This window comes from Aspergillus vadensis (genome assembly GCF_003184925.1).
Source record: "Aspergillus vadensis CBS 113365 unplaced genomic scaffold BO88scaffold_7, whole genome shotgun sequence".
NCBI classification, from domain to species: domain Eukaryota; kingdom Fungi; phylum Ascomycota; class Eurotiomycetes; order Eurotiales; family Aspergillaceae; genus Aspergillus; species Aspergillus vadensis.
In genome coordinates, this window is record NW_020292045.1 from 988,508 (window position 1) to 1,009,603 (window position 21,096).

Consider the following 21,096-nt stretch of genomic DNA (forward strand, 5'->3'; position numbering starts at 1 on the left):
CATGAGACATATATTACTAAAGGATTCCGGGTCATGGATCGTAGGGACAAGAAGAAAAACTCAGTTCCAAGATTGTTACACACGGAGAATATGGGTGGGAAAGACATCCACCCATCTACCGAGGAATAGATGTCACCGGGGGGAGGTAACCCGGGCTATTTTTGTTCTGTGTACCAGACAACGGTCGGAGTAGGATACAACCGTTGTCGGAGGTTGATGGACACGCATTGATAAGGTTTCGGTGCAGGATCTCTGTTTAGATGTTGAGCCGATCCCTCTGCAGATTTAGGTAGTGGGTCTTCGGGAGACGTTGGCCAGTCACATAGTATAACGGTTTAGAGTCGCAGTGGTGTGGCAGTAGCGTGATTAGGGTAGATTAACGGGAGCATCGTGACTCCTCCAGAGTCTCACTGAGTCAGTGTCTGGCCAATCTCGCGGTTGTGGTGTATCCACCGGGCTGACTTCTATTTCTTGGCGGCTGTGTCTCGACTGTCAAATGGTTTTCCCCTGAGCTTGAATAGTGGAATTAAAGTAGAAAAGTCGGCACTAGATGCTCGGAGGCCCCACTGCAAAACCGGTACACCTGATCGGGGAGTCCGATAGATCAGAAGCAGTGGAGGAGAACCATGAAAATTGGGATTGATTGGGGAAAAAAGAAAATTCATCATAAGGATCGGACCGGTTGTAGGTACTGAACAAAACACAAAAGACAGAATTGCCACCCAATTAATTATCCGCGCACTTAGACACTCTCGTTGACACTCACGTGGGTGACAACTTGAATGCCTGGATACATGATGCGCTCCTGCGAGTCATTAGTAGTCGTTTCCACTTCCGCCTGGCTGTGTCCTGTCACTGGTTTCAGCTTGATGCTATTATGCGCATTGTACGTCCGGCGAGTAGAACTGCCGTAGATCTTCGACGGGCCATTTGAGTCGCCATTGCTAGAGAAACCGAGGAGACGGTGAAGTCCCGGGAAGCAGGTACTAAGGAGGGACTTGAAGGAGGGAATGCATGCAATGAAAAGTGCGACGGCGACTTCCACACATGACCAATTCATAGCGTTCACTAATGACCCTGTAGACATAGAACGTTAGTAAGTTCCAAGCATGTAATGAACAGCGACAATGTGACCTACAGGTATGGTCATTAGAGAATGGATTCAGATATGAGACCCGGATAATACTGGTGACACACACACTAAGCATCCGATAGTTAGTTTTGTCCACCGGTTTAGTGTAGAGGAAGGGTTCGCATACAGAAGACCCAGACTGAACATGATCACCAAGCCCGCTCGCTTGCCCACCGTCATCTTCAACCGCACCAGCTTAGGCATCGGCATCAGAAACAAAGCCAGGTCACTAGCCAGCTTGATCCCAAAGTTTGCATAATAAAAGGCCGTCATGTTCACACAGTGTCCCTCGACGTAGCCGGTGGCGTCCCACGCTTTGTGAACGGGCGTGCACTGAAAGATAACAACAAGAGCTTCTGAGATTGTTTCCCCAATGATGATGACCAGCACACACCAACAACCAATCCGAAACCACTTCCCCGGGAAGATAGAAAGGTAAAGAACACAAAAGGAGATTTTGATAAAGCCGAGAGCGAGAACGTAGGCGAGCATGGTCACGAAATTGAGCTGTAATCAATGTACAGTCAGTATACATTGTCGTGGTAGTCGTTGTGTCAGAGATGGTCCATACCCTCAGGAACATGCCCCGGTCGCTCATGCCTATTATACCAATATGCCTACCAAATCCATATTTGGTCACTGGGTGAGTAGCCTGTTAGTATATTATGTCACGTCTTATGTCGCTCGGAAAACCACTTACTGAGCATGCAGGTAAAGCAAAGAACGAAAGTAAAGACCTACACACGTCAGCAATGATTCAGCAAAGACTAGCAGACAGACAATACTGGAAGTTTGGCAAACATACCCAACTGGTGATGCAGAGCACATCGTCAAAATTGATTCCGGTGAGGTGTCGAATACGGACGAAAATTCGAACCAACAGACCGAATGTCGCAAAGACGAGGAGGATCACATTACAGGCAATGATCTCAGGAATCCGAGTCTGTGCCAGGTAGGCTATCCGCTCCGGCGAAAGATCTCTCTCCCAGATTCCTTCCATGGGGAAGACCTGCTAGCCGTGGAAAGGAAGGGACCAAAGAGTGAAGTCCAACAAAGAAGGGGATGGTCACATTTGCAAGAAGGGATTGAGCGCATGCAGGGAGAGAAGTCATGACGGCGATAATCGCATATATGCCCCTGTAGTCTGCAGGGCCCGGGCTTGTTTCATCCGTCAACCACGAGTGGGGAAACGGATTTTACGACGCGTGGAATCCCCCACCGGCAGATGGTGTCGCACGTTGGGCTTGGAAGCTTCAGGGCAGGAATTGGCATTAGGCTGTGATTGATGGAATTGGCTGTTCATCCAGACCGCGGTTCACCGGACGATTTCCACGCCCCCACTCGCTGATCCACTTGTTAATAATTTTACAATTTTTTCCACGAACACATCCTTCATAGCCAGGAGAGGTTAAGTCTCCATCGCTGGAAGGATGGGTGTTGGCTAGAAGCTAAGCTTTGTAGGGGTTCTTCCAGATAAACCATCGCCAGGAGCAACTACCACATACGATCGATCATGATGTTCAGATCTGTGGAGGAGACCGTCCGCCCTATGCACATTGTCCCTGCGTAAATCATTCGAATTTCTATAATGAATGTATTTGGCCTTTTGTTCCAATGTTAATTGCCTGCATAAGTAGGCCCTAGAGTCGCTAATTGTTGCGGTCGCATTTACTACTCCACAGCATAATCAGTTGGGGCCTACCAGATCCGCGACCTGATCATTCGGAGGTGAGCTTTAACTACGATACGACCTAAATCAGGTGGTATAAGGCCCTTCGGCAAGACAAAGGATAGACAGAATAGGAGGATGGTGATTGTACTCGGTAAGTGAAAGGTAAGAGGTCGAGAGCTGCCGGACAGCCTGTTGAAGAAGTTACTATGCACACTACGGGTATTTGAAACCCACTAAGCAAGGGTCTACAATCTAGACTTGTGATACGCTCTCAGATGGCATTTCTCCTTGCAAGATGGGGATAGCAGGTAGATATGCCCACACGCGCACTGAAACTCTAGTCTGTTTTACCGGCAATTGAGATGTCGCATTTGGGGCTCATGGAGACGGCTTTAATCGTCGGGCTGTTTTGTCTATTTGCAAGATATGCTCCATATAATGTTGGCTTGTCTGAGGCATGGGCTTCGGTGCACGGTTTAGGCAGCCTCCCAGCCTCCCCGTCACCAGTTATCGATTTGTCATTGATCTGGACTGTTCCAGCCAGCCTTTTCTATCTTCACACATCATTCTCATTTGTTCAGCTACATGGTTAACCCATCCCACCAATTACTAACTCCTGGCTAGCATCTATATATGCTTTCGAAGCCAGTATCCGCATCGGAAAGGTCTTCCTGCTATTACTAGAAATATCAGTGATATCACCTACCTTGATTAGATCTTAGCCGATTATGTATGTTTAGATCCAAACCCACAAACGCATTATACCCAATTTACTCTCTTCGGTATCAGCAGTCGACTTTTAGAACATTCCGTAATGTCATTGTAATGGAATGCTTGCTGTTGGTCTCAATGTCATTGACGTCATTTCACTACCCGTGGTATGATGAATGAGCCAATGTTCACCGGTGTATTTTCTTTGTTGTTCTTTGTTACTTTTTAAAATCAGAGGTTTTTACATAGATAAAGATATGAAGATATTAGGGTATTACATAGACATTCTGAGAGACGTCTCAAGGTATATATCGGAATACTAGTGCCTCCAGCTCTCGAAGAAGCTCGGGACCTACGGCACTCAACGAACGATCCTTTGTGATTTGATGTCGTCAAAAAGCAGACAGATCATTTGTCAATTTTCTCATCAAGACTTACTACGAGTTCATAATGGCGCCCACAGGAAAATCACCCCTTAATTTGGTCCTTGGAGCGGGAAATGTAGTTTCCTTTCCTCGATCGAACCTCTGTTTTTTGTGTCTCCTAATACTAACCTCCACTATCTAGGTTGGAGACAAGTCTGTCGACCCCACTGCACGCTTCGATACTCCCAACGAAGTGAATGCCTATGTCAGCGCCTTTGCTGCCCGTGGATATCATCGAATTGATACCGCACGCCTCTACTCACCCATGGCACCTGGTAGCTCCGAGCCAAGAATCGGTGCCATCAACGTTGGTAATGAGTATATCCTGGATACCAAAGTCAAGTCCGGCCAACCAGGATGCCATACGAAAGAGAAGGTCCTCGAGGAAATCGATATATCTCTCAAGGCTCTGAAGATTAAACAGATATACACTGAATATCTTCACCTACCGGATCGCGAGACTCCATTTGAGGAGGCTTGTGAAGCTATGGATCAAGCGCATAGAGAGGGCAAGATCAAACATTGGGGTCTCTCTAACTACACCGCAGACGAAGTCCAGCGGATTATCGACATCTGTGAAGAACGCAGCTTTATTAAACCTAATGCATACCAAGGCCACTATAACCCTATTGTCCGAAGCGGAGAAAAGTGTCTCTTCCCACTTTTGCGTAAGCATAGAATCGCGTTTTATGCTTATAGCCCTGCCGCAGCTGGCTTTTTCGCCGGCAATCATAAGGATCTCAAAGCGGGTGGGCGTTTTGACCCATCGGTAAGTGCAACATTTGGCACTCAAAGTAAACGGGGGCTGACTGGTCAAAGCATATGACTGGCACATTATACTCCGGAAAATACCTGAAGCCTGCCATTATGAAAGCAACGGATAAGACTCTTGAAGTTGCGGCTCGCCATGGCATTGGTGGCCATGCTGCTGCCCTGCGCTGGAGTGCGTGGCACGGTATTCTTCGCAAAGAGTATGGAGATTCCATCATTATTGGTTCCTCCAGTATCGCCCAGTTGGAATCGAATATCGACATGATTGAGGCGGGTCCGCTGCCTGAGGATGTTGTAGCGGCCTTGGAGGCACTTTATCATGAGATTGGTGATGAGGTGCCTTACCATCTATAGCTCGCTAGACGGATACTTGTGGTAATATTCCGTACAATCTGGAGGCCCGGCGGCGACCTGTATACCCTGAGTTCATCCATGTCAATATGGGCGTAAGTTAGTACAGCAGTTTTCCAAATCTGACCATTCTGACATGGGTGTTAATTATCATATTATCTAATATGTCTCATCTGAATCCATCGTAATGTCCGCATCAGCTGTTCTAGGTCCTCGATTACTATAAGATCCGCTTTGCATGGGCAAAAATATAAAACCACCAGCAAGCAATACGGCAATCCTTAGAAATCCTCTTCAACATTTTTAAAAATTGGCAACAACTCATTGTATGATTAACCAAGGCTTTAGCCTACTTCATTGACCCACGAAAATAGCAACCCTTCGTATTTAAGATTGTGATTGACTAGTTGGCGGAATATGGCTATCACACTACTCTGGGGGAAGTATTTTCCACCCTAAAGACCCCTATCACAGGTTATCACGGATGTCATTGCGATCGACAGGCCATCCGTGTAAGGGCTCAGCCGGGCAGGCCCGATAAGGTGTGGTTGCCCTGTTACCCTAGCGAGTGCTGGTAGTTTAACTGATTAAGAGTTCAAGAGGCTGTTTTAGCGCGTCCCTTCCGCAAGCTAAAGTGACACCGCTGCTCTCCATCCGTCTTTCATTGGCTTCCTCTATCATAGCGCATCTCCGCCAAATCCTCACAATTGAGCACGATCAGTCTTTGGCCCCCAAAACACACGGACTCGAGCAATGGTTTTTCCGATCCCTTATCTTTGTGTTCGTCAGCCTCAAAGCTCGATGGCATTTCCGCCCGAAGAATCCAACAGAAACCAATTCTGGGGGTCATAATCCTTGCGCGACCGAAGGAGGTGCATATTCGACCTTGAACCAACAACAACCGGCATACGCTCCGGTTCGTCCATAATCATCATGTCTTCACAAGTCTGTCATGGCATGCACAACGGGGTAATTCAGAATATTCAGGCCGACCTGCCGTGTGGTGTCACCAACTCCAGTCATCCCCATGTTACCTGCTGCGTCAATGGCGATTACTGCCTCAGCAACTCCATCTGCGTGAACACGAACGATAAGAACGGGGATTATTATTATGCGGCCGACTGCACAGACGAGACCCTGACAGATCCTGCCTGCGGGACACGATGTGGTGAGATACAATTGATTTATCTCCTGACAAGGACAATGCGATCGATCGCTAACATGAGTATTATCTTCATTTTCACAGGAGGCAGAAACAGCGCCGAGATCGTATACACCTCCGATGGCTACTGGGCCTGCTGCGAAAATTCATCCGGGACGGTCAACTGCTCGAACCCTTCCGATGAAATCTTCCCCGGCGTCGCACCCTCAAAACTCGCGACCATTCAATATCTGCCGTCCACGGCGTCCGGCACGCCAACTTATGCGGTCGCATCTTCTACCTCTACCTCCGATTCCTCAAACGCTAATACCACGACAACTTCCTCCTCTTCCTCTTCCTCTACCGATTCATCCAGCAGTGCATCTTCCGGTATCGGTGCCGGCGCGGCAGCCGGAATCGGTGTGGGCGCTGCCGCAGGATTCGTCATCGTCGCAGCCATACTAGCACTTCTGTACTTCCGCCGGCGGAAAGCGCAGAATAATGGCCTTCCCCAAGGAGCAGGGGGATATAATGGGTTGGGAGATGGTTCGTGGGCGCAGACTCAGCCCGTGGTTCATTCCGTATATGAGCTGGATCGGACCGGGCCGCATCCCGAACTGGATGGACAGCCTAAAGTTATGTAACCAGCGAAGGGTTACGAGGGATACTGATGGCAATGTTGTCATTAATGAATGGAAAGGTGGGTTGTAATAGCATGGACCTAATAGAAGCATAACCACTATGGTGCCTCTTCTCCTATCAACCTGAACCCTGGATGACTTGCGCCCTGGGATAGGTTGGGTCTGGTTACACCGATACCTTTTATGGTGACGATTACGCATTAGCTACTGTACATAATGAATGTTAATACCGATAATTATGACTGAGACAACGTGGTTCTGCCAGAATGGCAATGCGCATTCCATAATACCCGGTGTTTTCGTGGGACACTCGGTCTCCTGCTCTGGTCACTCAGAGTTTCGAAAAGTGACTGACATTGGCCAAACATTATGTGACACTTCATTGCATTCTTGGTCGGGTCCACGACCATCTTAATGCACATATTCACATATTTTCAAGGTAAATGGCATATGGAATGTTGTATCATGCTGCGGTCTGTGTACATATACATAGAAGTCCCCACAGTTAATGTTCATAACGAAAGAAAAAGTGAACCTGACTGAATAAGTCGAAACGATAAAATAACCAGAAATCTCCAAGTCATGTCCTCGTTCAAGGAAACGGATCATACTGTTCCTTCCCCCAGCAAGCCCCCTGCACCTCCAACCCCGATACATTCTGCTCCGGCCTCCCATCAGCCCCAAACCGCTTGATCACTCCGCCATTCTCCCCAAACGGCTCAAAAGCCGGCCACCCCATCCGCTCCAACCCATTCTCCGGATCCCTCATAAACGCCAACAGATAATCCTGCATAGCCTCACTCGTCTTTTTCTCCAGCAACGTCCCGTTTCCACGGACAATCGGATACGTCCCGAAGTTCATCGTCAGGTCACTGGAATGATACGCGCCCAACCAATGCATCGGACTTACGTTACTGAAGTTACCAGCAAATTGGTACCGATATGTTGTGCGATTCGCATTATACCGCACGATACTTGTGTTTGCGGACACGCAAAGCCAGCCCTCCAATGTGGCGGCGTTCACGCCAGGTTGCCATGGTCCCGCGGTGACGTTGTTCGTGGGGAAAGTGTACAGCGCTGCGGCCTCGTTGGCGCAGTTGGACATGATGGCCGGGGTGTTGGCGATGAGGCCCTTGGCAGCGCGAGCGGGGTAGTCTGAGAAGACGACCTTTTCGTCTGCAATGGGGGTGAATGTTAATTTTGGGGTTGTGCCGTTGTCGGTGTACTGTCCGACGAAGTTTTGGATGCGGTTGACGGAGACTTGGCGCATGCAGTCAAGTTCAGCGGCCGGGTTGGTGGGGAAGTCGCAGCCCATGTGTTTCGCGACGAAGGTGAAGTTCGTGTGGTCGTGGTCGTAGTTGTCGAGGGGCTTTAGGGCTGTGCCGGATTGGGAGATTGTGGCGCGTGCGATGAGGTTGTCGTGCCATGCGTAGGTGTGGAAGTCTGTGGAGATGGAGCCGGCGGATTGGCCCCAGAGGGTGATGGCTTCGGGGTCACCGCCGAAGTTGTGGATGTTTTCGTGCACCCATTCCAGGGCGGCGCGTTGGTCGAGGATTCCGAGGTTCTGGTGTTCTAGGCCGGCGGCGTTGGGGAAGCCCATGATGTTGACGCGGTAGTTGGTGGTTACGACGATGTGGCTTTGGGTGCGAGAGACCCAGGATGGAGGCAGCTGGTAAGGAATGTTGATTCCTCCGGTTTTGAAGGCTCCGCCGGTGAAGAAGACAATGACGGGGAGATTGGTGGCGTTGGTAGGAGCCCAGATGGCGAGTTGCAGGCAGTCTTCGGAGCTGGCTTGGGCCATTAGGCCAGCGGTGGAGTTCTCGTTTCCGTCCCATATGTAGAAATCGGGAACGATGGAGCCGAAGACGCTGGGGTTACCGGATACATATTGGGCGCAGGAGGGAGGGTAATTGGTCGCGTAGTGGGTTTCATCGGAGTCGGCGAGAGGCGCGGGTGGAAGCCATCGTCGTGAGGCTACCGGGGGTTGTGCGTATGGGATAGATCGAAACTCCCGCACGGAAGGGAAGTCTGGGTTGAGAAGGCCTCTGAATTTGCCTGTTCTTGTACGGACATTTAACTGGTCATCACCTGCAGCTGTTAGAGCCGGCAGGAGGAGTAGGAGGCTGAACAGGATCATGATGAATAGCGCATTGATATGAGTGCTGGGAAGAGTACGGAGTAGATGCTTGCCTTTATGTGTCCGGGGTCCCCACATTCATGAAATGCTAAACTTCAGCTGCTAAGCACTCTTGCTAACCAGAAGTGCATACCGGCATCGGCACTGACCTCGGTAGAGATACTCTAGAGAGGGTCAGTTCCACGCGGGGGTGGGTCCGATCCCAGCAGCAGCGATATGTTATTCGCGTCCAGGGAGGTCGGCTGCGTACACCCATGATTGGGACTGCTTGGAGTGCAGAAGCGCGGGTGAAGAGTTGCCCTGCCGATCGCGGAATATCCGGATGGCCCATCCGAGTGGAAGAACCTGGAGTATCCGAGGATATGTGGCCGGTATTTCCGGACTCCCAGGCGGAAGTGTAAAGCGATGAGTATAGAACCAAGTCGACGGTAGGCCAGGAGGATAAGCCTCCATGTACCACTCGTTGAATTATCAAGGGGTGGACCTCGCGGGAAGAATACTAATAACCGGATGGTCTTCATTCAGATGGAGGACTATGTGTATACAATGGGATAATAATAATCAGGAAGGAGACAAGAGTGAGGATGTTATTTCCAGGGAATAAGGAACCTGCAATGCTGAGACAGAGTACGGAAAGAGAATTAGGGCGCAGGGCAAAACTATTCTGCAATCATCAGCGCAACAGCTACGGCGGTTAATAGCGGCCATCGGGCAAATGCAATTTTTTGGTGTTTACTACCGGCAGAATTAGTATGTAGCTGATTGGATTATGTAGCTTATCTAACATACTTATCTATATCTATATAAAGCTATATATATACTATTAAATAACTTACTTGGCTTCGCTATATAGATGGCTACTAGTCCTGAGCACCATGAAGAGGTGCAAGTCTTATTCAGGATATTATATACAGGTATCTTATATAACTAAAATACAGGTACAGGTACAGATATATATTAATAATTAAGAAAACAGTTATACGCATCTAATTATTATTAATAATAATAAGTTTATTATTAATAAAATTAATAATTAATATTTTTTTGATATCCGGATTCTTCTTCTTAATTAAAGAATCTAGATATATTAAAAATATTAATATAATAATTATTTCTTTCTTCTTTTTCTCTTTCTCTATAATAATTAGATCTATATAAGAGACTTCCAGTGCGGGTAATCTTCTATTAATAATAGATATAAAAGACTGAGCTTTCTGTAAAATATTTTATATTAAATCTTAGATAGTATAGCTTAGAGTGGTTAACGGCCAGGGTAGGGTAGGTTAATGGAAAAATTTATACCTGCCGTCAGGTTAACGGTTAGGTATAAGATTTCCTTATACCTAACCGCGGAACAGCTAAAAATAGGACAGTTAACTGTCTTAACTGTTCTTAATACTAAGACTTACCTGCTATACCCTTTTAAGCCTTAGCACGGGTAAGATATATTCAGGTTAATAACTATCTATCCTGATTATTTATATCTTTTTTAATAACTAACACAAGACTAATCTTCTTAATTTCAAAGATAATTAAAAAAAAGAAAATAACATACTTTATCTTATCTTTAATTAATTAATCCGAAATCACCTTGGGTGGTGGTAGAAATCAGGTTTTTAGAAAAAAGCTACTCTTATAGTATGAAATAGTAATAAATATATATATTTACAGCTTTATTTTAATTATATATTACTTATAAATTATAAATATTCTTTAAACTATTTCTCTAGGCTGGTAAATCTCTCTGAAAATTATCTTAGATAATAATAAATATACTTATTATTCTTTTTACAGACTTAAAAAGGCCTCCAAGCATTAATAATAAATTTAAATACTATAAATTATCTGTATTATTAAATTATAATATTCTGTGCTATTCTATTTATTTAGTTTATCTGGAAATCTGTACTTCCTGATAACTATAAATATAAAGACTTTAGACAGTATTCTACTAAGGTCTGTAAAAGACTTTTACAGATTTTATTAATAATAATTATTATAATAATTATAGAATATCTCTATAGAACTCCTACTTATATTACTGGATAAAACCTGATTATCTATTATATCAGAGATATTCTATATAATAGTTACTAGATACTGTAAAATCTTATCTATAAATAAGATTAGAAGGTATTTTTAATAAAAACTTACTATTATAAAATATTCTCAACACGTGTAAATATAATAAATCATATTTATATTAACACGTGTTTAGAAATAAAATAATACTAGATTAATTAAGTTTTCCTTATTTTTTACTCTCTTTGATTACTTGTACAGATGGATAGCTTATTATAAATTAATTATAATTATTAAATTTATTTTTAGAGAATATTATTAAACTTTTTTTCTTTATTTCACAGATCTTTATAAATTATAATAATACCTGAATAAAGAATAATTTCTCAGCCTATATTATCTTTTCTCTAAATCTTGATATTAAATATATTATAAAATATCAGAAAATTATTTTATATCCAGCTCTCCCGGAAAAGATTCTTATCTTTTAAGACTGGTAGCAGGTAACTGCTTTTAACCAGACTTATATATAAGACTAGAAGCTATTATTTCACTTTAATTAAAAAAAAACAGTAATAATATAAACTTACTTTTAAAAAAATATATTATTTTCTAATAGAACTTCTTATATTTCCTGTATTATATATTTATATATTCTATAGTATCCAGTAGTTAATAACTCTGGGACTAGTTCTATGAGCTATTATCTTTGCAAGGGCTGTAAAAAATAAATATCTTAGTATATTTCTAAGTAAATTATTAAATAAATACTGGATAAAGAATTATCACAGGTATATAATTACTAGTAGTATTTTTATAAATATTAATTTTAGAATCTTATTTTTAGATAAAATTCCTGGATTCTTTAATAAATTAATATTATTAATATTTACTATACTATCTTTAGGCTCTTACTGCTTATAATAAAAGAAATTTTTTTAATTAAGTTTTATACTTTCTTATTACCTGCCGCCTGCTGTTTCGCATTGTTGAGTATATCTAGTTTAAATAAATAATTAATTTTATTACTCTGGTATCCTTCCAAATCTCTATTTTTTCTTATCAGATACAGATCAAAGAGCGTCTTTTAAAATTATTAAAGAAGATATATATCTAGTTATTATTAAAGTTTCCAGATAGCGGGCGGATATTAATTATAATTAATTATTAGACTAGTCTAGATTAAAAAATATTTCTTGCTCTGACTGGATACTTTCTGATAGAGAATATAAATTACTATAAGATTTTATTAAATTTCTAATTAGTATCTGGATTCTACACTAGTAAGAACTTGATTAAGATTATCTTAGAGATCTTATAAAAGTACTACCTTACCCACCAGCTGTTAAGGGTAATTACTGATAATACTAGTAATAATAATATTATATTCAGTATTATTATATCAGAACTCCGGGCTTAATTTAGCCAGGGCATCTATTTTTATAATGCTATAATAAATTTTAATCTTATAAAGATTATCTGAAGTTAGTATTATATCTTTTATCTGGCTTATATTATTCAGCTTTCTGTTAATATCTTTCTTTGGAAACTCTGAATTGAGGCTGCTAATGAAGCTGTTAAATATATATAAAAAAATAATAATAAAAAGCTGAAGACCTCTTCTGGTATCTTCCAGATAATTAAAAAGATATATAATAAAAATTATCTGCAGAAGACTTTTATAAATAATTTTTATAATTTATCTAATATCTCTTATCTACTTTTCTAATTCTTGATTATAGATTTAGAAGATTATATATTTTATAAATATAAGTTTCTAATACCGGGAAAAGTTTCAGCTTACTTAATAGCTAAAGTCTGTTTTAGTATACTATCTTTTTTTTAATTATAAAATTTAATAGAATTTAATCTACTTCATGATTTATTGTATAATTAAATTATGTCCAGCTATCAAGAGCTTTATCCAGTACTAGAATTATAATAATATTAACTATCTTTATTTTACTATAATAAAATAAAAGTAGTTAGAATATTTATTTAAATTTTTATATTTCTTTTTTCTCTTCATCTCCTGCCTGTCAGAGAACAGTGGGTCTATAATTTATAAGATTTATAATATTTATAACAACCTTTTTAATTATCTTAACCAGTCTATTAATTAGCTGGTATAAAAGTAGGTATTCTAAAAGAAAAAGATTCTCCAGGGCCTGGAGGATATATATCAGAAGTTTTATAAATATTATTACTAAATTTATTAGACTGAAGACTATATCTATATAATTATAATAATCCTAGACCCCATGTTAAAACTTGAAAAATTCAAGAAGAGTGCCTAGCTAGATAATAATATTAATTAATATTTTAAATATTAAACTATCTTTGAAAAAATCTTTTATTTTTATTACCAGTAGAATCCTGCTATTAATATATTATTTACAGTTTTTAATATATTTTTAGATCTGGACAAGGCTTTTTATAATATCTTAAAATATTAGAAGTTCTTATCTTCTGCAGTAATATTTAAGAAGCTTAAAATCTATCTTAATATTAAAAATATATAAGTTATCAAAGATTGGATAAATAAATTAATTATTTTTAAAGTTATACTTATATTAATAGTTATCTAGGAACTACTAGATACTCTGATATTCTTATCTATTAAAAATTTTATTATAATCAGTTTCTGATTTTTTACTGCATGGCTAGGAACTTCCTAACTATTATAACTAATAATATCAGTATTAAATATCTCTTTAATAATTCTTAGAATATCTGCTATTATTACCAGAGCTATCTATATCCCGAGACTATTAAAGTCCTTATACTCCAGATATACACTGATTATTTTATTATTATTAAGGAATACCAGGATATTCTTAATAATTTTTTTCCAGATTCTATTATATTTACAGCTAAGAATTAAGAAGATAATAAGCTAATAATAATCTTCTATATTAGTAAAAATGAGAATATAGATAATTTTAATAATAATTCTAAATATAGAATATTATTAAAAAAAGAAGATCAAGCTCTTCCTCAGTCTAGTAATATTATATATATCCAGATATAAATAAATACTTGAACTGTATAATATCTTCGCTATCATGACCACCGACCAGGATAATATAAAAAATAACTTAGATAATTATTTATATATTTCTCTTTAATAGTCTAATCTAATTCTATTCAGATTCCTAGTATTATTTATATAAGCCTAACACGGGAGTTACTGGGCTATTGAATTACTAGCTACTGGCTGTTACTGCTAGCTAGAAAATAAAATTATTAATTAATAACTAATCTAACAAATATCTGTTCTAATAATATAGTAATTAAAAATATATTACTACTGGTATATTATTCCTGTAAAGTCTCTGTATAAATTATTAATTAATTTATAGTTATTAACCTTCTGAGTATACCTGACCTTTCTAATCTGCAGTTAAGATCAGTTAAAGTAATCTCTTAATCTTAATCTATTCTTAACTGTACAGTTAAGAGGATTCTTATACCTTAACCTAACTGTCAGGTTACGGTTAAGGTTAGGTTAAGGTATAACGGTCAGGTATAACCACTCTAGTATAGCTGTTATTAATATTAAATTATTTATAATTAATGTAAGTACTGCTGAATATATCTGGTAAATAATAATATTCTGGGAAAATACTTTCTATACTATTACAGTATCTGAAATACAGGGCTGGTAGATGAATTTTTTAAAATTATATTAGTAAAGTATTAATATAGCTTATTTAGTATATTATAATTTAATAAGTATAGATCTGGCTATATTAAAATTTAATAAACTATATTCCTAGCCGGGCAAGTACTTGCAGTCTTATATTAATATATATAAATAAAGCTAGTCAATCTAGATCTTTTATAAAAATTATAAAATTAGTACTAACCAGGAGCTCCTTGTATAACAATATCCAGTATTATTCAAGATTAAGGAAGACAGGAATAGACAGACAGCAGCTAGTAAATAAGTTAAAAAGAAAAAGAAAAATATTAATATAATAATTATTAATATTATTATTATTATTATTATTATATAAATATATTATAGAGTCAGTTTTATCCTGTATAATAAAGATAGAATAAATAGATAAAAAATTAAGCTCAGTAATCTGTTTTTAATTATCTAATATATATATAGATATCTTGGTAGTGGTGATGGTAGTAATAATAATAATAATAGTAATAAATATATTAATAAAAGATAGAGATAGAAGATAAAAATTACTTAATAAATTTAAACTAATATTATATTTACTGTTTTAACTGTTTATTTCTTATTTTATATATATAAAGATCTTATTATTATAAACTTTACTCTGTTTATTCTAGCCTGTTATATAAACCCATAATCCTGCTATCTAGTAAAATAATATATAATCAAAGATCTAATAATTTATATTTAGCTGTTTAATTTTTATTATTCTTTCTGATCACATATCTCTTCCTCGTACGATGAGGTAGAGAAGGAGACTGGAATAACTAATATTTTAATAAAATATTTAAAATCTCTATCTTAGTATTTAAAATATTAAGATTATCCTGATCTTCTTATATAATTAATTTCTTTTATATAACTGACTTTTTTTTTAATAATTTTTTTTTAATCTTAGTCTCCTCTGCCTCATCTGTAGTAGAGGAAGATATTATACAGTACTAAATAATTATATAAATCTAATATAATTTATTAATAAATATAAATTATTTCTTTAAGAAGTCCAGGACCTTTACATTACCTTTAATTATTAAAGATAAAAAAACTAGTTATTTTTTTATAATTCCTGTTAATAAACAGAAATAATCCTCTGTATTATATATATATATATAATTAATTATTAAGGAAAGCAGCTCATCTTAAAAGAAGTTATTAAGACTATTAAGTATATAATTATTAATATAAGTCTGTATCTATTTTATAAAATAATAAGATTAGCATTATATAAGTATTAAAAATAAAAAATCAAATCTAATAAAATATATATAATAATTAGAATATTATCTTCAGATTCCCCTTTCTGTATATTATACAGATAAAAATAAATAATAATCTTTATACTAGCTGGATTTTTTAAAAACTTTTTATATAAAAGAGTTTTCTGGCGGATATTCTCTTTTTTAAAAATTATTATACAAGAACTACCACCAGATGAGGCAGTCTGTATATATAAACTAGATTATATAAATTATAACTTAGATAATATAATAAGATTAATATAAATAGTTTATTTAGATACAGAATTAACTGCCTAACAAATCAGACACTGTAGAAAATAAGCAGGATAAGATTAGCCAATAATAAAATAATAAAAAATCTAGAAAAGAGTTATTATATATAAAAAATACCTTAGATAAATAATATTTTGTATAAAAGATATTAATTTCTATTTTATATAATAAAGAGCAGGATCTTAAGACTTTAAATAAATAATAAAATAGAAAAAATAATAAATAAAAAATATATAACTATTATAAATAACTATTTTAATCTCTGTTATTTAATCTAATTAAAGGCCCCGGTTAGTACCTCAGATAATATCAAATCAGGCTTAATATTTAATTTTATATATATTATTACCCACTCCTGTAAGCCAAGATAGATTATATAAAAAAAGATTTTTATTTTATCCAGATATACTGGTAATAGCTTTTTAAAATTAAAGTCTAGCTTTAGTAAGATCCCCTGATACTATTCTAAAATTTTTATAAGTAAATATTCTATTATATTCCAGTCTTATACAGAGTCTTTTAGCTGCTGGAGAGATTTTTTATATATAAAAAAATTATAGTTAATTATATATTCTAGATAATAATAATTTATAAATAATTAATTAAAGATAATATATAGCCTCTCTCATTATTTCTAGATACTATATTAATTCCAGATATATATATATAACAAGACCTGTATCTGAAGAATAAACATATAGATTATATATAAAATAATCTAATTTAAAATTATATTTTTAGAAAAGTCTCCTACTTCAATTAAAATCTTAAAATAATTCTATATTAATTAATACAGAAATAAACAAGGATTAGTCTATCTATATATATATAATATTAAAAAAATAATAATTTATTTAGCTATGCCTACCAAGACTCAATTCTCTAATTTATAATATTAAATCTAAAAATATAATATTATATTATCTTAATCTCTAGCTTATATACTCTTCAAAAATAGTAATAAGCTTTAGTAAGCAAAGATATCTCTGATTTATAATTTAAACAGATCTTATTACAGATAATCTTTTATTTATATACAGTATTAAGATATTACTGTATAATATTAATTAATATACAAGTATCAATGCCAATATAGATCTAGATAATATAATAAGAATATATATTAATAGCTATATAGATTTAGATATTATATAAATCTAGCTTTATATAACTATCCACAGACCAGATATAATCTAGTCTAGGAATTATATATAAATCATAACTTTATTATATATTATTCTTCCATTGTTGTATAGTCTCAGGTGTAATTATATAGTAAATATTATATAATTAATATTTATAAGATCTCAGTTAATAAGAAATTAATATATAATAATCCTCTGTATAGATCTTGAAATAATAAGATATTTATTATATATATAAATAAATAAAAGTTTTTATTTATAATCTTAAATAATTTTTTTATTATATGCCTCAAGCAGGTGCTTTGTAGCTATATTATTCTAGAATTAATACTTATTAAAATTATCTGTTTATTGGACGAGGCCTTGCTCTGTATAAATTTATTAAAATATTTATAAAGAGACAGTATATTCTTCAGTCTATATAATATATAGAATCTCTGTATCAGAGAGACACCTCTCAAAGAATAATTTCTTAATCTAACTATATAAAGAAGAATTAATAGTAGCTGTATAATTATATTTACTAATATTTTAATTATTTAATCTAGTCTTAATTATATACTCACTGATTTATACATAGTATCATGCCTTAATAATAGAGGTAATACGAGCTGTAGAACAGTTCTAATAAAATAGACTGATAATATTAGTCTTATACAGCTCAAGATTAATAAAAGAAGACATGTTTAATAATAATTAGAAAAAGAATCCGTACAGCATCATGCAGAGTATCATGAGATCCTAATTCGGATGCGGTATGTAGAGCGGTAAAGGGATATCAATATATTTACCCGATGGCTGCTATTAACCGCCGTAAACAGCCTAGGATAGACAGATAAATGTTCTAACGGGCAATTAAAACACTTCTGCCGACCAGCGGTAGGTCTGGAGGACGGGCAAGAAAACAAAAAATGCTTCCACGCGGATTCGAACCGCGGACCTCATGATTACTAGTCATGCGCTCTACCAACTGAGCCATAGAAGCTGGTTGTTATATTTTCTGCAGACGTTGAGAAATATTTGGCCAGAGAATTTGCACCGCCCCAAACTTAACCCTCAGCTGATAGCTTCATCTCCATAACCAGTTACTCCTTTGTTATACGCCTCTGTGCATTTCACACCATCGCACATAGGTAATATCAGCATATCTCATCTACTCTCACCACTTACGAATCCGTCTTCTCAGCTAGGATGAAAGAATGGGAAATTTGTCCCTGAGGTTTTATCGTAATATACAAGATCTAATACGAGACGATATCATCTTTAGTGGAAGGATAAATGTCCAGAGAGGTTCTCGTCTTTCAAGTGGATTTCAATATAGCACTTAGAGAAGAGTCAGGCTAACAGAGTTTAAGTGATCTGTGAAAAATTATTTCTCGTGAATCGGACCTGACAAGTCTTGCCAGAATATATATATTTGTGCTTGTATATTGTAAGTCGGATATTTGTTTCGGCTACTGGGAGTGGGAAAGGGACATCTTGTTCTATAATTTTTCTTTTCTTTTCTTTTCTTCTTTTTCCTACATTCTAAGGGTCATCTAATGATTCGAAAGCAGTATGCTCATATGCCTACTTATAAATGTAGATACACCAAAATTCCCAGACACTATTATAACCTTCAGCATACAGATTACTATGAAGTTGACTGTATATCTCTGTTGTCCAATCTCTTCTGCGGTATTGATCGCGGCTATGATTCGCATACTACAGCTTTTGATTGGTGATGCTCAGCAGTCATACAGGTTGCAATATTCGTTGTGATTATCACTCAGCGACGGAATATCTGCCGTATCCAGTTACTACTCCCCTAGCCAGATCTGTGTGGTCGAACCAGCCCCTCCCTTCACCACCACCCGATCAGAGCCCACCTGACAGACGGTAAGCGCATACATGTTCTAGATTGTTCGCGACATGTCGTTCGTGTGCATTGCTGGTCTTCAAATGCATGCAAGATGTTCGTAAAATTTTCGCTTCCAAGGAGAGATAGGTCGCAGCTGTATTTTCAGCATGCATCTTGGAGACTCTACGAATCTAACTTACGGGGTGACTCACGCAACAGTATGTTTCTGCCTAATAGAAATCTGCGGTGAGGTGTCAAAAGCTGTAGTTGTCCGTCGTTGCAGCCTGTGCTCGGGTTGCGCAGCAGAAATCGCAATCGGAGACTGTCTTATCTACTTAAGCTTCTACCTTAGCATGCATCATTTTCATTGGGATATCTGTAATTTTTTATTAGGAATAATAAGTGCCACTAACTTCTCAACAATACTCTTTGTAGAAATACTATGAAAGGCTGGTCACATAGCACATTAGTCCACACATCCTTGATTAGTACAATCCAGTCCCATGTGATCTTCTACGAACTCGGATGTTTTCATTCTTCCTCTTCGGTAGATACTTTCCTTGTAAACTTGATCATCACTCAACGCTTTTCGGTTGAGATAACCCTTGTCTTTCTGCATCCACACTATATGCCGCCATCGCCCCAACTCAACGACAGTGAGTCCAAGCTCTACGCGGGACTCTACAGAGTGAAGCAAATAATGAATAAATAGCTGAACTGAGAAAAATAGAAATTTAGAAAACAAATGTATATAGCGCGGTTACATGAAGTAGAAGCAGAAATATGTCTTAACAGACCACCTAATAAGATCTCAAGATCAACCCATAATACATGTCTACATGAGCCTATGCTTTCCAGGATTAAACCATCCTCTTGTATGCAGCAATCGAATCCCCAAAGCACTGCAGTTCACCATAGCTTGCAGACAGACTTACCTCGCCAGGGCAAGAGCTCGCATGGGTGCATTGCATTCGGATCACATCCCGCCAACGCAGACTAGCATGATGTGCTCTCCGAGAAACACAACCCTATGAGCAGGCCACTTGCAGCCTCCAATACGATCTTCGAATCCATCTATTGAACGTACATTCTGCCTCACTTGCCCGTCTTGCAGGCTTCCAATATGACACCTCTGCTTCTAAGCAGGGGCCAATCAAGACACGCGGTGTTGGGTTTCGGATAACTCTGCATAATCAATAATTGGGGTTCATCCCACAGATTAGCCTTCGGCGGGGTAAAACTTGGTCGACATACATAGACCGGAAAATGTCCATTGAGCCGAGCGAAAAGTACCTCCGAGTTATTGTACGTCATATGACTTCTCCAAATTAGTGCTGGTTATAATGGAGAAGTAAATGTTTCTGGAATGGTGAGCGTCAGGTGTGGAGCGTCAGGTGTTTCTTCATTTGGAGTGGGCGAACGGTTTTGCTAACGTTGAGGGGAATGCGGGTGGATTTCGGAACGTATCATGTTGTGGACAAGCGCTAAATGAGATATTCTTGAGTAGCTACTGCTGTTTTTGGTTAAATAGTTATCTAGACACTAATCATGAATCTATTAGGCGGCATTTGTTCGGTACAGCGGTGACTAGTGGCTGTTGTCCGAATGCGGCAAAATTATAGGACGTATCTCAGGATTGAGGTTTATTGCAGACTAGGTTCATGTGCAGAGTCTATGCGCCTAGATTGAGCTATTCCTTTCTGGAAGCCTGAACTGCCCTGTATTGCCAAGTTTTAGCTACTGTCATATACCCCTGGTTAGGTTACTCTATGTGAAGATGTCATTATATGCACAGATTGACTTTGGCCAGAAAGGGTGTTTGCATGCATACATGTATTGCGCAGGAGACCCTGCAGAATAATTTAATATTTGGTGCGCTACTGTACATATGCTTTAGAATGCG

At 37.6% G+C, this 21,096-nt stretch overlaps 5 protein-coding genes and 1 non-coding gene across 6 annotated transcripts; 2 read left to right on the plus strand and 4 right to left on the minus strand.

Annotated features, from left to right (window-relative positions):
• Nucleotides 1-742: 742 nt before the first annotated feature.
• BO88DRAFT_336615 (uncharacterized protein) lies at nt 743-2,132 on the minus strand (the record flags this gene model as incomplete). The annotated part of the gene is made up of 6 exons (XM_025702907.1): nt 743-1,077; nt 1,139-1,200; nt 1,260-1,639; nt 1,704-1,771; nt 1,833-1,869; nt 1,938-2,132. 6 exons carry the CDS (start codon nt 2,130-2,132, stop codon nt 743-745), a joined length of 1,077 nt encoding a protein of 358 aa, XP_025564624.1.
• Nucleotides 2,133-3,965: 1,833 nt separating this feature from the next.
• Nucleotides 3,966-5,065, plus strand: BO88DRAFT_480201 (aldo/keto reductase family protein; the record flags this gene model as incomplete). Its single annotated transcript, XM_025712123.1, has 3 exons — nt 3,966-4,019; nt 4,083-4,709; nt 4,760-5,065. The coding sequence occupies 3 exons, from the start codon at nt 3,966-3,968 to the stop codon at nt 5,063-5,065; spliced, it is 987 nt and encodes a 328-aa protein (XP_025564625.1).
• Nucleotides 5,066-5,995: 930 nt separating this feature from the next.
• BO88DRAFT_452350 (uncharacterized protein) lies at nt 5,996-6,847 on the plus strand (the record flags this gene model as incomplete). Its single annotated transcript, XM_025710687.1, has 2 exons — nt 5,996-6,230; nt 6,309-6,847. The coding sequence occupies 2 exons, from the start codon at nt 5,996-5,998 to the stop codon at nt 6,845-6,847; spliced, it is 774 nt and encodes a 257-aa protein (XP_025564626.1).
• Nucleotides 6,848-7,436: 589 nt separating this feature from the next.
• Nucleotides 7,437-8,981, minus strand: BO88DRAFT_480202 (carboxylesterase; the record flags this gene model as incomplete). Its single annotated transcript, XM_025712124.1, has 1 exon — nt 7,437-8,981. One exon carries the CDS (start codon nt 8,979-8,981, stop codon nt 7,437-7,439), a length of 1,545 nt encoding a protein of 514 aa, XP_025564627.1.
• Nucleotides 8,982-16,482: 7,501 nt separating this feature from the next.
• On the minus strand, nt 16,483-16,665 carry BO88DRAFT_336553 (uncharacterized protein; the record flags this gene model as incomplete). Its single annotated transcript, XM_025702905.1, has 1 exon — nt 16,483-16,665. A coding segment is annotated over one exon (183 nt), but the record flags the coding sequence as incomplete, so codon positions are not given.
• Nucleotides 16,666-18,265: 1,600 nt separating this feature from the next.
• On the minus strand, nt 18,266-18,338 carry BO88DRAFT_t100. The gene has a single exon. It is a non-coding gene; the product is annotated as a tRNA-Thr (tRNA).
• Nucleotides 18,339-21,096: the final 2,758 nt, after the last annotated feature.